The following is a 14,533-nucleotide window of genomic DNA, read 5'->3' as shown; positions in this document are numbered from 1 at the left end:
TTTCAAATTAATCAGCTTGGGCCATCAAATGCACAAGGACCAAGAACAACCAAAAGGCTATAGAAAGCATTTTGTATAACACCCATAATTGAAGCCCAGGGTTGCCTTTCTGAGCTTTGCAGAAGCAGAGCTGGCACCGTTTCGCCATTTAGAAACTGCCAGCATGTCTGGGTGGCAGCCCCCAGAGTCTGATATTCTCACCACAGCGAGGAATGTCTGGGCCATAACACACAGGGAGGGAGAGCTGGTCTGGCACCAGGGCTTCCTCATAGTGGGGGTGAGGAGGGCTGCGGAAAAGCAGGCAGCTGCTCGCTCCTGAACATAGCAGACAGGAAATGCAGAGCTGGAGGAACAGCTGCCTTCTGCGCCTCCGCTGCTCCTGAGCATCTCTGGGGAGATTTTCTCAATGTCGGATTTCTTCATAATGTTAGCATCATTAAAAATAACTTGTTCCAGAGGAAATATATCCTAAACAAGCTTCCTGGAACAGCGCAGAGAGACTAATTGCTCTTTTGAGCAGTTGAAAGCACCCTTGCCAACAAAAAAGAGAATGAAAAACTATGCCTGCACTTCAAAGCCACATGCGGAAAGGCAGCTTATCTTTTCCAGGTGTACATGAGGTAGGTTAAGCCAGCTTACGAGGCTGGGGGAGGGAGGGAAGACCTCAACCCCAAATAGAGAAAGCGTGATTAGCTGGCCCCAGACACTGTCACGTCTGCCTAAACATCACCCCTTCTCCCATCCATGTTCCCAACACTTTCATCCTTTCTGCTGGCTGTTCAATCCTCCTCCAACCCAGCTTCCCACGCACTCCTGGGAACCCTCTTTCCTTCTTAAAGACAAGTCAAGAATTCTCTCCACCTCCTGGAATTTGGGGAGCTGTACGGGACATGGAACCTTCTGTGCAGTGAATAAAGGCTCTTCATCAATATCCTCGGTGGGTTATGATGGGTACACATCCCAAGGGGGCTGTTTCCTCGGAATTGGACAATCTTTATTTCCAGGTTAAGGGGTAAACATCAGCAGATGAGTTTTCTAAGTGACCACCAACTCAGGCACAGGACCAGCACATTAAGATCCAAAAGATGCCCACAGATCCTGAAAATTGAGCATGCAGACACGTACACATGCACACAACCGACAGCACAGCCAGAAAGGCACTCCAAGAAGCTGCCAGCAGACGCCACAGATCCAAAGACCCAGGGTGACCAGCCTCTATGCAGGAAGAAGACCTAAGAACCCATTCAGATTTGAGATCAAAATTCCCACTTGCAGGCATTCTGTCACCTCTCTCTTTAATCCTGTAATTTCAAAAGTGGGCATGCCACCCGGGACACCAACCTCTGTTCTGGCCTGGGCCATAAAGGTCTCATTAGCTACCTGCTCTTATGTCTTTCTTCCTCCTATTCCTCGGAACAACTGTCCCCAGCACACCACAGAGAAGTCACCCTCTTGACCCATCACCCAATCTCTCTCCAGCAAAGGCATCTGAGAAACCAAAGGTAAAGTCTGGCCAGGCCGCGCTCTCGAGCCTCAGGAGCCCAAGGTCGGAATTTCTGAACCACAGCATTAGAAGCTTAATTCCCTCATTGCAAAGAGGGGTGCCCAGCACTCAAACCACAACTGATGGTACACCCAGCTTACCAGCATCTAGGTGGGCAGGAGCACACAGAAATCAAATGAGATACTGCATAATTATGAGTCGGGCTTATGGTGGGACCAGCTAGCTGGATATTCCTAAAGCACTTCTGGAGGCAACAAATCCAGCAAGGAATCATGCTTGACCATCTAAAATCAGATCTTCACCGTGCACCACAGTACAGACTATGAGAGGACTGCACGGACCAAACCTCTAGGGCCTTCTCTTTCCTCTGCCCTCTCTTCCCCAAGTACTAACCAGACAGGGGCCTCCTCTGCTTTGCTCACTGCTGTATTTCCAGCAATGTGCATGAGGCCTGGCTCATAGCAGACACACAATAAATACTTGTTGAATCAGTTTCTCATAATGTGGAGAAGCACAAAATTATCTTGTTTCACTCTCTTTCTCAACCCTGAACCTGGGAGCAGAGTTCTCCCATTCTAACAGAGACTTCAGCTGAAGATTGAGAAGAATATTATGCCCACACAGGGAAAAAACACCCCAAAAGGAAGTTATAAAACCTCTGCTGGAGAGGATTTCCCAAGAAATGAAGCATGGCCCTAAGATATGTGTTGGGGGGCCCCTGGCCGCCACACTGCAGCCCCAACTCTGCAGATGTAGGAAGCTGGGTTTTCATGGTCCTCCGGGGGTGAGGAAGCCCTGATCAGCTGAGTCACGCTGGCCAAACATAGAAGAATGATTTATAGCCAGATCATCAATTTGTTGAATTACAATGAGGAATAAAATGTCCAAGCAGATCAGAGCACATGTTTTACACAGTCTGGGGAACAAAATTTAAGATCAGAAGATTAGCTGGTGAATGTGGACTTAGGGCAAAGGAGTTATGTAACACGATAAAATAGAGCTCTACTCCTCTACCCTGCTACGCATGTGTCAGGATGCTGTGCTGTTTGTCTTGCACCCCAATATGAACGCCCCGTTGCAGGCACAAAGTGAGGCTGCTCCCATGGTAGAGTTGGGGTCCTCACCACAGAAATGTCATAGGGTTAACTCCTGTCTCTTTCTGGACCTTGCTTTTCTTGGTCTGTACTTCAACAATTTCTAGGCATGTTGAGGACACCGGTAGAATCTCAAGTTGATCACCCCAGCACAGTTAGGTTTTCTCGGTCCCATTGCTGTCTATTTTTGCTCTATTCTTGAGCCTTCAGTAAAAGTATGTTTAAAAGTACTAGAGTCAAAGAACCAACTCTCAAAAAGCAGTGCATCATGAGATACCATTGCACATCCAATGGATGATCATTATAAAAAAGCAAACAAAACAACAAGCATTAGCAAGGATGTAGAGAAATTGGAACCCTTGTGTATTGCTGGTGGGAATGTAAACTGATGTAGCTGCTATAATTATAAGACAGTATAGCAGTTCCTCAAAAATTTAAGCATGTACTACCTTACGATTCCACCTCTGGGTGTACACCCAAAAGAACTGAAAGCAGGAACTCCAACAGGTATGTACACTAAGGTCCATAGCAGCATTATTGACAATAGCCAAAAAGTGGAAGCAATTCAAATGTACACTAGCAGACGAATGAATAAACCAAATGTAGTATGCACAGGCAACGGAATATTATTAGCCTTCAAAAGGAAGGAAATTCTGACACTTGTTACAACATGGATGAACCTTCAAAACATTATACTAAGTGAAATAAGCCAGACACACAAAGACAAATAGTGCATGATTCCTCTCATATGATGTACTTGAGTAGTCAAATTCATAGAGACAGAAAGTAGAATGATGGCTGCCAAGGGCTGGGAGAATGAGGGAATGGGGGTTATTGTGTAAGGGATACAGAGTTTCACTTTGGGATGATAAAAAAGTTCTGGAGATGGATAGTGGTGATGGTTGCACAACAATGTGAATGTACTTAATGTCACTGCATTGTACACTTAATGCTTTTTTTTTTTTACAGGGAAAGATTCACCCTAACAACTGTTGCCAGTCTTCCTCTTTTTCTTTCCTCCCCAAAGCCCCAGTGCATGGTTGGACATCCTAGTTGTAAGTCTTTCTAGTTCTTCTATGTGAGCCACCGCCATAGCATGGCAACTGACAGACGGGTGGTTTGGTTCCGTGACCCGGAAATGTACCTGGGCCACCAAAGTGGTAATAGTGCCAAACTTTAACCACTAGTTCATCAGGGCTGGCCCTGTGTTGTACACTTAAAAATGGCAAATTTTATGTTATGTATATTTTATCAAAATAAAAAATAATTCTAAAAAGTTTTTAAAGTAAAAATAATAAAAATCAGCACTTCCCGACCAATGTCCTTGGTGGGGAGTGGGCGTCGTGGAGGGTAATTGAGAGCTCCTCAAAGCAAAAGACTACCCCACGGGACAAAAGATGGTGCTGGGACACGCAGGCACCCTCCCCACGAGGGCCTTCCTCATGGCCAGTCTTCAAGGACACAGCCCTTGTGGTGATTCCTTGCCACATAAAAAGAATACTCTGTGTATGCTGTGAGGAACCACCCTTCTCTACGCCAGGGAGAAGCTTGAAGAATACTGTTCTGTGCCAGCCACGGTCCTTTCACCCTGACTAGTCCTGGAAACACACTGACTGTGTCCCAAACTCTCCTTTGGATAAGCTCCACCTTCCGTTGTCCCTGTCATTAGCCCAGCTCATTTCAGCATAAGTCCATTACAAGGCATCAGCCCAAAGCTTCCAGGGCCTTCTCATGGATTCCATTTAAAGTCACTTGCTTCCCAATGACAAAGAGGAAGTGCCTTAATCTCACAGAACTGGCTCCAGTCTCTGGGGAGTGTTTTTTGGAGACCAGGGAGATCTCATGGACCTGGAAAATAGGGTTGCTGACATTTTTATTTTACCAAGTAAAGGAAATTTTAAAAAATAACTACCATTAACAATTATCATTTCATAGACAAAAGGTCATATTAAACACCCTCCAATCAGTCAAGAAATAATCTCCAAGAAAGGAGAGGGGCAGCCTGACATCAATCTATTCCCAGCAAGCAGATACTTCCGTGCAGGTCTGCATTATGTTACCTCTGCCCACTGCCTTCACATACTAGCCACTGAAATGGCTTAAATATTCACTCCTCTGAAAGCAAAGGAAAAGGACTGAAAGAAATGCACATGGTGAAATTCCCTTCCAGATCTAAGATTCTGTAACTTAATAAATACTAGGTTGCTTTCCAGTTGCATCACAAACTCAATAGTGTGTGTCTATTTGTAAAAATCGTGTGTGTGCATGTGTATGTTTGTTGTTATTCTTATATCTTGTCAAGTTGGCTCCAACTCCCGACCTATGAGTGAGTGATATCCACAATGTGTGTGTGTATCTCTATAGTGAAATACAGATATGGTGCTGTTATGGGCTGAACTGTGTCCCCCCAACATGCATATATTGAAGCCCAAGCCCCCAGTACCTCAGAATGTGGCTGTATTTGGAGACAGGGCCTTGAAAGAGGTGATTAAGGCGAAATGAGGTCATATGGGTGGGCCCTAATCCAATCTGACTAGTGTCCTTATAAGAAGAGGAGACAAGGACACACAGAGAGACCTCAGGGGCACCTGTGCACAGAGGAACGACCATGTGAAGAGGCAGCAAGAGGACGGCCATCTGCAAGCCAAGGAGAGAGGCCTGGAACAGATTCCTCCCTCACAGCCTCAGAGGAGACCAACCCTGCCGACACCCTGACCTTCGACTTCCAGTCTCCAGACCATGAGAAAACGCATTTCTGTCGTTTAAGCCACCCCGGCTTTGGTATTTTGTTATGGCAGCCCTCGCAAACTAACTCAGCTGCTGAAATTAATTTTTACAAACCAGTGTTCTCTTTGAGGAATTAATTAAATAAACTGTCCTAGAAAGGCCATTAAAAATGACCTACTATACCAACCACTCCTATCGTCACTAACCCACAAATATATTTTTGGAAAGAAAACCATTTTCCAAATGCCATTAATCTATCCCACCAAACGCCATCTTCAACAAATAGATTTATTACGTTCTTATCAACATGTCCTTCAGGGAGGAAGAACACTAGTTTTGAACATGCTAAAATTAGTATGAGTCAATTCAGCCCAACAAGGATATTCGAACACTGTGATTCAACTATAAGAGATTGAGTGGGGTCTGAAAGGTCAAGGCCTGTACCCTCAAACAATTCAGGCTTGTATTTGGAATCATGTTCTCCCCTGCTGAACTTTACCCTCTCAAACACACACACACACACACACACACACACACACACACACACACACAGGTTAGGGAGCAACAACAGCCTGATGACACAAACAGACAACAGGTGCAACAGGGTCATGAAGAAAAGGATGGCTCATAATGGCACAGAAACCTGGGAGAGGCCCTCAAAGATGGTCCTCTGAGCCTTTGCCTGCTCCATTCCACCTGCCAGCCCGGTCTGCCATTCCTCTCTCTCCTTTCCTGCCTACCTCTGCGAGCAGAGCTCAGTTACCACCTCCCCCACGGAGTCCTGTCCAGCGATTTCAGCCCACGAGGACTTTCTCTTTTTTCTCAAATCCCATCGCCTGATCACTGGAATCTCTCATTTGAATAAGAAGACAGCACAAACCAGACTCCCTAAGGATCAGACTGCCTCTCACTGGACCCTCACACTGATTCATCCAACTGCTGTTAGAAAACATCACCTCACCGCCGGGTGAATTCCCATTTTAACGGTACTAGGAAAACAACGCCCTGTCCATTTTAATTAGTGGAGTGTTGAAACACTGGGCACAGTGAGACTAAGGAGAAAGAGACTGGCCTTTCTTAAATCACCTTGAGGATGATTTGGCAAACGAGCCTGCTTTGTATTTATTGCTCCTGGTATCTGTCTCGGGCAGCACACACCATTCTTTACAGCCCTGAGCTGAACCATTCTTTTCACAAACAAGCAAGAAGGAGAAGGATGGGGTATTTCAATCTCTGTTCCACAGAAAAGGAAATTTAAACTAACACGGCGGCATATTTAAGAGCTCAAGACAGAGCTGCGGGAAAGCTGCACTTTCTAATGATCATCTTGTCCTCCCAGGTCTGGATTTCTTAAACCAGGGTGTGTGGCCTCTAGTTCCTCCGCCTAGCCCACCCACTCCCACCTTAGGACAGTCCCTGATCACAAGCAAACGAGAGCTCGGTGGAGGAGGGCAGCTGAGGCTCCAGGCACCCCGGGGCCTCCTCAACGTGCAGGGAGGGCCCGGCCAGAAGAGAGCCAGAGGGGGCCTTGTAAAGCGAGGGGCAGAAAGTAGGTCCCCCCTGTGCTTGCCTAGGACTGACGAGGCCAAATAGCCACCAAAGTCTTGGGCCCACCTGGCTCATCTTCCTGGAGCAGCAATTGTAAGAAAAGACCTGGAGGATTTATTTTTTTATATCAAATAACTACAGATCTGGTACAGAGTACACTGCAAATATTAAACGAATGGTCAAGATAAACATATACTTGCTTCTGGCAGCCGTGGCCTCTGCTTTGGTCTCCCACAGCTATGGGTTAACTCTCCTCTCTGACCGAGGTAAACTAGGGGAAATTTTAAAGAGGAACTGGTAGGAATATAGTTGGTTTACATGATAGAGTTTCTGGAACTTCAGATCTTCATCTTTAGTTTCTTTCCTTTTTTTTTTTTTTTTTTACGCAAGATAGAATTATATTTTCTGGGACGATTCACGCGAAGGTTTGGAGAAAAACAGGTGATGTTTACAACCACATATCCTCATTCATCCCCTAATTTTCCTTCTTGATCAACCAGGCAACTTCGGAGCCAACCAGTCAGAAGCAGCTCCCTCGGCCGCCCACCTTCGGCGTTAGCTGTTTTTGCTGTCACCAGGGATGAGGAAAATGAATGACAAACACACCTCTGAAGAGAATAAGAATTTGAAGTTTGTACATTATTTTCACTTAAAGGGTTATAAAATTTACTAATGTTCTCTAGTCAGGCAAAAATGCCACAGACTTAAGCAACAATTAAACCCAGACTTTAACCTCCATAATTTTAGCATCTCATAAAGAGATTCTCACCTTCCGCTTTCTACCTTCCCACCTCAGCAGCACCATCACGGAGTGAAAAGAATCACATTTGCGTGGAGGGAGAAGCAGAGATGCATTCTTCTCTCTTTCCTATGGGACCATGCACTGCTTATACTCCAGTCAAGAAAAAAAATAACCACTTTGACTCTGAAATAAGCCAGAAACAACATGGCCACTCTGCCCTGAAGTTGGTCCCCAAAATAACAAAACCTTGAACACATCTCATAAGCCTGGCCTCCCTAAGAAAAGATCAGTTTTTTCCCTCTTTGCTAGTGGATGTCTGAAGATAAGTCATGGCTTTGGGGAATATGACAACCGTGTGAGAAAGCCGTTCTCCACCATGAACAACGGACTAACGTACGCTTGAGAACTCTGGTCACTTTATGGGGTGTTTTCCTGCAAGCATTTATTACATGTTCATCTGACGAGCCAGTCTTCTGAAGCCCAGCGCCCTTGGACTCGGGGCAAGTAAACATTTTCTTTCCTTTTCTAAATGCTGCTACCCCCGAGTCTTCCTTTGCCTGAAGTATGTGTAACATCAAGCAAGCAGGCTGCTAATCTGGAATATTTCAACCCAAGCACATAGAACCCATGTTCTGAGCCAGCACAACTGGGGGACTCCGTCAAATGCCAATTTTATTTTTCTCGTCCACTGCCTCTTAAAATGCATCCAGTGAGGCCATCTTCCCTGGCCTCAGACGAACACCTGAGCAGATCCCATGGCTTTTCTGCTGAAGTAACCATTTCAAAGTCCCTAAAGAATTAAAATGCCCAGCCTGGAAATAAAGAAACTCCAACCTGGTTACACCATTAAATCTGTCGCCCCATCCCAGCCGGCCCCTGCCGTGAGCTGGTCTTCTGCATGGACTTGGGGATGGTTGGCCTCTTTTCTCCTCCTCCACCTCATGCCCAGCCGCTGGTCAGTTTCTCACCTCTCCAAGATCAAAGCAGGAGGACGAGGACGAGACAGTATTGACTATCTTCAAACACTCTCCTTGTGGGTGCTTCCGTGACACTCATTCTCCCTCATCTGATTGCTCACCTTAGCCTCTTGATTTCTGGAAACTCTAGCTGCTGGGCTGAACTTAGAGCAGCTCCAGGCCAGCCCTCTCTCCCACGTGGCCCCACTGGTCCCCAGGAAATCCTCAGGCATCCTTTGCCCCGACGAACTCTGGGAAGGCAGGTGATGCTGTTGCCCCGGCCACCACGTGAGCCGCAAATGCAGGAAACACACGTACAGCTCACCGAGTGGTCCCATGAAAGCCCCCTCACTAGCCTCGGGATGAAGGAATTGATGACAGACCTCGCCGAAGAAACCTCTCTAACAAAACCTCCCCTCTCAATCCTCATATTCTTGAAGGGGCCAGTGGGGTTTGTGAGTTATGGAAAAGTTCTCAAATATCTCCCTTGAAATTTCTACCTGGTAGTCTAGCACCTTCCTGTGGAATTTCACATAACTTGAATGTGTGCCTCAGTAAATTTAGTGCCCTATTTACACATACACATAAATGCTTACGACAGATGATTAATTTCCAATTATTTTTACTCATATATCTAATAAAATTGAGGAATTTGAGCATTGACAGGGGCACTCAGGGAAATAAATTCAACAGATCCCTCACCCGGTGGGGAATCTTCTCCCCAGTCCTGACGGGAGGTCACCCAGCACTGGCTTGACCTGCCACCAGGAACAAACCTACTTCCTCTTCCTCAGACGTCTCAGGACTGGCCTCCTTACCGGCCGCGGCTCCTCTCTGCAGGTTAAACCCTCATTGCTCCTCACATGGTCGGGTGTTCGGACTCTCCTTAGCCAGGTCACCTCCCTCTGGATACCCTGAAGTTGGGCCTTGTCCTCTATACAGGGGCCGCCAGACTTGAGGCTGAGTACAGTGGACCCTGGGCTCCTGTGATGGAAACGCCACAGGGTGGGGGCAGACGGCAGTGGTTAAGGGCCCAGGTTCTAATCCCAGTTCTACTTACTGGCTACATAACCTTGGACAGAGTACTTAACCCCTGTGTGCCTTCACTACTTCACTGGGTTGTTACAGGGATTGAGATAAAATTGTGAAGCACTCCTAAGTATGCCTGGCACATGGTAAGCACCATACATATGTCTGTGAAAAAAGGCAACCCAAGTTTGCTATTGAATGGCTGCTTCACACTACGGCTCCTTCAGGGCACGGTGGGCCATGGAAACCCCCAGGCTTTTCCTTTCACATGAACTGCTGCTCAGCGGGGACCTCCCAGCCTTTACACCTTTAATTGACTCTCTGAAGCTAAATGCAGAACTAGACCTTCAACCCTACTGTGAGCTCAACATTCTAGTAGTATTATCTCTTGTCCAGACATAAAAGGGGCCTCAAAGAGTATTCTCCCAGACCTGTAGTTGCCACAACTCTGATAAATGTCCCTTCCATGTCTTTCTCCTGATGAATGACCCACGGAGGTGCAGGGGCGGGGACAGACCTTGTATGTCCACTCTCCCCCCATCTTCTCCTTAGGGACAGCATGAGACTTTGTACAATGCCTCTGCACAGGCAGGACACACTGTAGACCGGCCATGATGGGAGAGGAGATGGTCAGTGACTGAAATGTTTGTAGGTCCCTAGCTTTGGGAACTTCCATTTGTAAAACCTAAACAATGACAGCCACCCAGCTGTGAGGACTAAAGGAGACTGTGCAGTGGAAGGCACCTAGTCAGGTACTGTCACACGGAAGACATTAAAATGTCAACAATAAAGGATTCACAGATGAATTTCGATTGGCAAAATACTTCAGCATCTGGAGCCTAGAAACATGGCGGAGGGGAAGGCTACATTTTCCAGAATGTGCTGATAATATAAATTGCAAGATAAAAAATGACCCCCATTGTGAGCAGAGTGGAGTTAGCCTAGGGACGGCCACAATAGGTCTGCACATCCACCCAGAGGTGGCAGGAAAAACAACACACACAGGTCACAAAACAATAGTTACCCTTGCACATACAATGCACTCGAATGTTTTCTCTCCCCTTCTATTGAATTTCATGTTTTACAAAATGCTGGTGCAACTCACCACATTGATATCTTTCCCCTAATGAGTCATAACCCACATTTGAAAAACAATGGATATGGCATGCCCCAATCTACAGCCCAGGAGGGTGCTAGAAAAGAGAAAGAAGTTAGTTTGGCATAAATTGTCTTGTAAATCGTTTCCTGGTAGTTGTGAGCTGTCTTCTTTAAGAATTTCTTCTGGAATGTTGCCAGGATTCACATCTCCCTTGTTTGAAAAGTCTGCTGGCTCTGCTCTCATCTCTCTCGCCTGCTCTAGCCTGCATGTCGTTTGGGCTTCGAACATCCAGCCCAGTTGCAGGCTTCAAGACCCTCTTAACCAAGTTTGGGCTGGCCACGTCATTTTGAAAAGAAAGCAATCCACGGGGAGCAACTCATCCTCCTCCAGTCACCTCTTAATATCATCTCCTTTTCCATAAACCCTGGATGTTCTTCCTGATCAGAACAAAACTCCCCGTTGTGGGCTCCCCAGCTCATGGTAGCCTCTCCCGTCTGGACCTTATCCTTGCAGGCCCAGGCCACTTCCCTACCTGCATGCCTGGTGATGCGCCGCAAGTGACGTACCTGAGGGACATCAGCCTCACAGAGGCCCCCACCCCCACTAGTGTTAACTGGGGCATTCAGCTTGGAAAACTTAGTTAATATCTCAACTAAATTTTCTTCACGTGTACACTGGAAGTACCACCACTTACCTTCGAGTTTTCATCAGAATTAATTTCTCTACAGGAGCTCCCTTCTCTCCCCCGGAGGAGCACAGACACTTTCCCCCAAGGTCCTTTCGCTTTCAGAGCACCATCGAGCGTTTCCTTGTCGTCAGATTAAATCCAGAGTATTATCGGGACTCCCCATGTCATCTAGACTGCGGCGGAAACCACGCCTCAAAACAAGTTCCTAACGAGGCGACTCTGTCTTCCTCAATTAATTACACAGAAAGGATGGACATGGGAGAGAAACAAAACCGTTATTTCTCTCTAATCAGTAAAATGACCTGCGGGCATGTTCCCCAGGGCAAACAAAATGAATTGACGACTGTCAGGGCAGGGATCCTTCTGAGAACGCTGGTCCCCGCAGGAGGCGCGCGCCCGGAGCCGGAGGACTGCGTTTCGCCTGGCCCGGCAGCATCCCCGCGCCGCAAGGGCTCTCTTGTTGCGGGCACAGTGATGCCGGGCGGACCAGAGCAGGACAGTCTCCTCCCGGGCGGGCGGAGGTGTGACCCGACCCTCCCAGCCGAGAGGGGGGACCCACCCCAGCCCCAGCGCCGCCGCTTCCCGCCCTTCTGGACGCGCTCTGGCTGGACGCGCACATCGGCCGGCTGCGAGGAAGGTTTTAAACTTGGGTGCCCTCCCCGGGGTCCCCGCCCTTCCCCTGGGCCCCCTGGATCCTCAGTTCTCCCCTTCCCGCTCCATCCAACAAAAAACGCAAACTGAAAACTGCTCCCAAACCCGAGCAAGCCCGACCCAGCGCCGCGCGACCCCCGCGCCCTGCCCTGCGCGGCGCCCGGCGCCCCGCCGCCCGTCCCGCCCGCGCTCACCGGCTGCCGCCCCGCCTCGGGCGCCGCTCCCCGAGGTGCGTGAGCTGCCGCCTCCGCGGCCGCCCGGCCCGGCTCTCGGCTCCCGGCTCCCGGCGCTGCGCGCGGTGCGGCGGGGACGCGCGCTCCCGCCCGATCGCCCGGCCGCGGGGCCCTCCCGAGCCCGGGGACGCCGAGGCGGGAGGAGGCGGCGAGCTCGGCCGAGCCCCCTCCTGCTCCCGCGGGCCTGGCTCCGTCTGGAGAGGAGCCCGCCGCGAGCAAAGGGAAAGGGAGTCGGAGAGAATTCTCTGCCCTCCCGGGCTCTACAGTGGGTCCCTCAGGCCAACTTTGGTGACAGGAGCTCCGGAGCTGAGCGAGAGGGAATGGGGCAGCATGACCAAGATGTATGAAAAATCCTCAGCCTTGGGTTCAAGTTCAATAAGGCCAGCGTGCTCCATCATGTGCTACTTCAGTTATCACCTCAATTTAGTTCCTCCTCCTGTCCCCTTGTACAGGTGCCAATGGATAGTCAAATGTCCCCCGAACAGGGTCCCAAAAGGAGGGACTAGGACCGGGCCAGGAGTGGTTTCAAGTTAGCCGAGGGTGCTCACTACTCCCTTCCGGTAAATATTTGAGTCCTTATTCCAGGCCCGACGCTGATCCGGCGCTGCGCACACAGCCTCCTGGAACTTACATTCCAGAGACGGGCAATATACGTAACCAAGAGGTAAAATATGTAGCTATGCCACGGCGATAGGCGCTGTAGAGAAAAAGTAAGTCAGGAAGAGGACAGAGCATGCTGAGGGTGGGGGTGCCATTTTAAATCAGGTGGTGGGAGGTGGCCCCACCGTGCAGATGGCTTTTGAGTAAAGAACTGAGGATGAGAGAGTACATCATGCTGGTACCTGGGGAAAAGGCACTTGCTGGTTCCCCACACTGAGATGTGCTTTATTTTATGCGTCATTTCTTTTACTACTCACAGGCACCAAATCAGGCAGTATTATTACCATTTCCATTTTCCAGAGGAGGACACTGTAGCTTGGAGGTGTTAAATGAATTGTCCAAGGTCATATATTGGTGAATGGAGGAGCCTGCCTTCAAGCTCAGGGAGCTGGCACCCCAAAGCCCTTGCTTAGCCGCCACTGTCCTGCAGTGAGGGAAATGCGGCAACAGTAGCAGACACGCAGGCTGCTGGTGGTGTGATTAACTCAATCTCCTGGTGCCAGAAAAGGATTCCTGGAAACGACATCTGATTCATTGATTTTTTTTTTTTAAAGCTAGTTCATCGTTACATGTAAAGTGAAATATTTTGCAAACTGTCTTTTCAACGGTGTGTACATTCCTCAACCTCATCCACAGGCAGTTTAATTCTAAATGACAGAATCTGACCATCTGTGATGAGACTCGGTCGTCCTCTCATTCTCCGCATTGATTCCCGTTGCACATTCCCGTCCATGAGGATGCCATCCATCACCCCCTGTGCAGTAGAGCCTGTACCGCATGTTGGCAAGGCGAGGAGAAACCAGTCAGAGAGAGAGACAGAACCACTGCTGCAGGGAGGCCACAGTATAAAGAGGCCAGTCTCTGCCTTGGCTGTCAGAATCCTATCTTTTGGGCAGAGTGCCAATGGTTCATGAGTCAGAGAACAGGCCACATTGTACTGTATAGAAAAGGCCGCCAACTGTCAGTTTCAGAGGCTGAAACTGCAGCATCTAGTGGGAGCAACATCATCAACAGGATGGCAGAGCTCCCATTTCTCTCCTAGGTAACTCTGTCTCCCCACGGCTGCATCCGCTCCCTTCTTCCCTCCCCCGTACCAGCAATGTCCTCCTACCTTTCCTTCAAGGTCCATCTCAAATGCCACTTCTTCCAGGAAACCTTCCTCACTGCCCCAGCCTCAAATGAGCTCTTATTCTAAAATCTGATATCTCTCTTATGGCACCTGTCATTTTAGAGTTTAACTTTAGCACGGGCTCCTCCTCTGCCTCTGTAAGCCTGCTTAGCTCCTCCGTAGGCTGCATTCTATTTAATTCCTCCGCAGGTCCTAGCATACTGCCTTGCAAGCTGTGCACATATTACGAGTTTCTGCTGTTGTCGTTGTTAATAAATAAATCGATAAGAACACAGCTTCATTGTCCTTTAATTTTGTTTTTTCATTCCCAAATACCTTTCAAGCTCACAGAAATTTAGTGATCAGACTTAGTTATACATAGCTATAGCTGCTGTTTGTCAGTATAAATTGACTACAGTTTACTTGGAGTAAATTCTGTTTGCCCCATTCTGAAACTGGAAAACCAAGATTGAAGAATAATTTCCCCAAGGTCA

At 48.3% G+C, this 14,533-nt stretch overlaps 1 protein-coding gene across 5 annotated transcripts in view; it reads right to left on the bottom strand.

Moving 5' to 3' along the window:
- MRAP2 (melanocortin 2 receptor accessory protein 2) overlaps positions 1–14,179 on the bottom strand; it is a 45,400-nt gene extending 31,221 nt beyond the window's left edge. Inside the window, exons 1-2 of one of the 5 annotated variants that reach the window (XM_070496498.1) lie at positions 12,233–12,360; positions 11,394–11,610 (exon numbers count right to left, since the gene is read on the bottom strand). In XM_070496498.1, the coding sequence (XP_070352599.1) occupies positions 11,394–11,407 (14 nt within the window). In that variant the 5' untranslated portion in view covers positions 11,408–11,610; positions 12,233–12,360. Of the gene's footprint in view, positions 1–11,393; positions 11,897–12,232; positions 12,474–14,042 lie in introns of those variants that run through there. The other 4 variants (XM_070496499.1, XM_044757518.2, XM_070496500.1 and 1 more) reach the window with 4 other exon arrangements.
- Between the last annotated feature and the right edge of the window lie 354 nt (positions 14,180–14,533).

Source organism: Equus asinus, chromosome 24 (assembly GCF_041296235.1).
Source record: "Equus asinus isolate D_3611 breed Donkey chromosome 24, EquAss-T2T_v2, whole genome shotgun sequence".
Taxonomy (NCBI): domain Eukaryota; kingdom Metazoa; phylum Chordata; class Mammalia; order Perissodactyla; family Equidae; genus Equus; species Equus asinus.
Note: the sequence above shows the minus strand (reverse complement) of the source record. Positions and strands in the feature narration are given on the sequence as shown.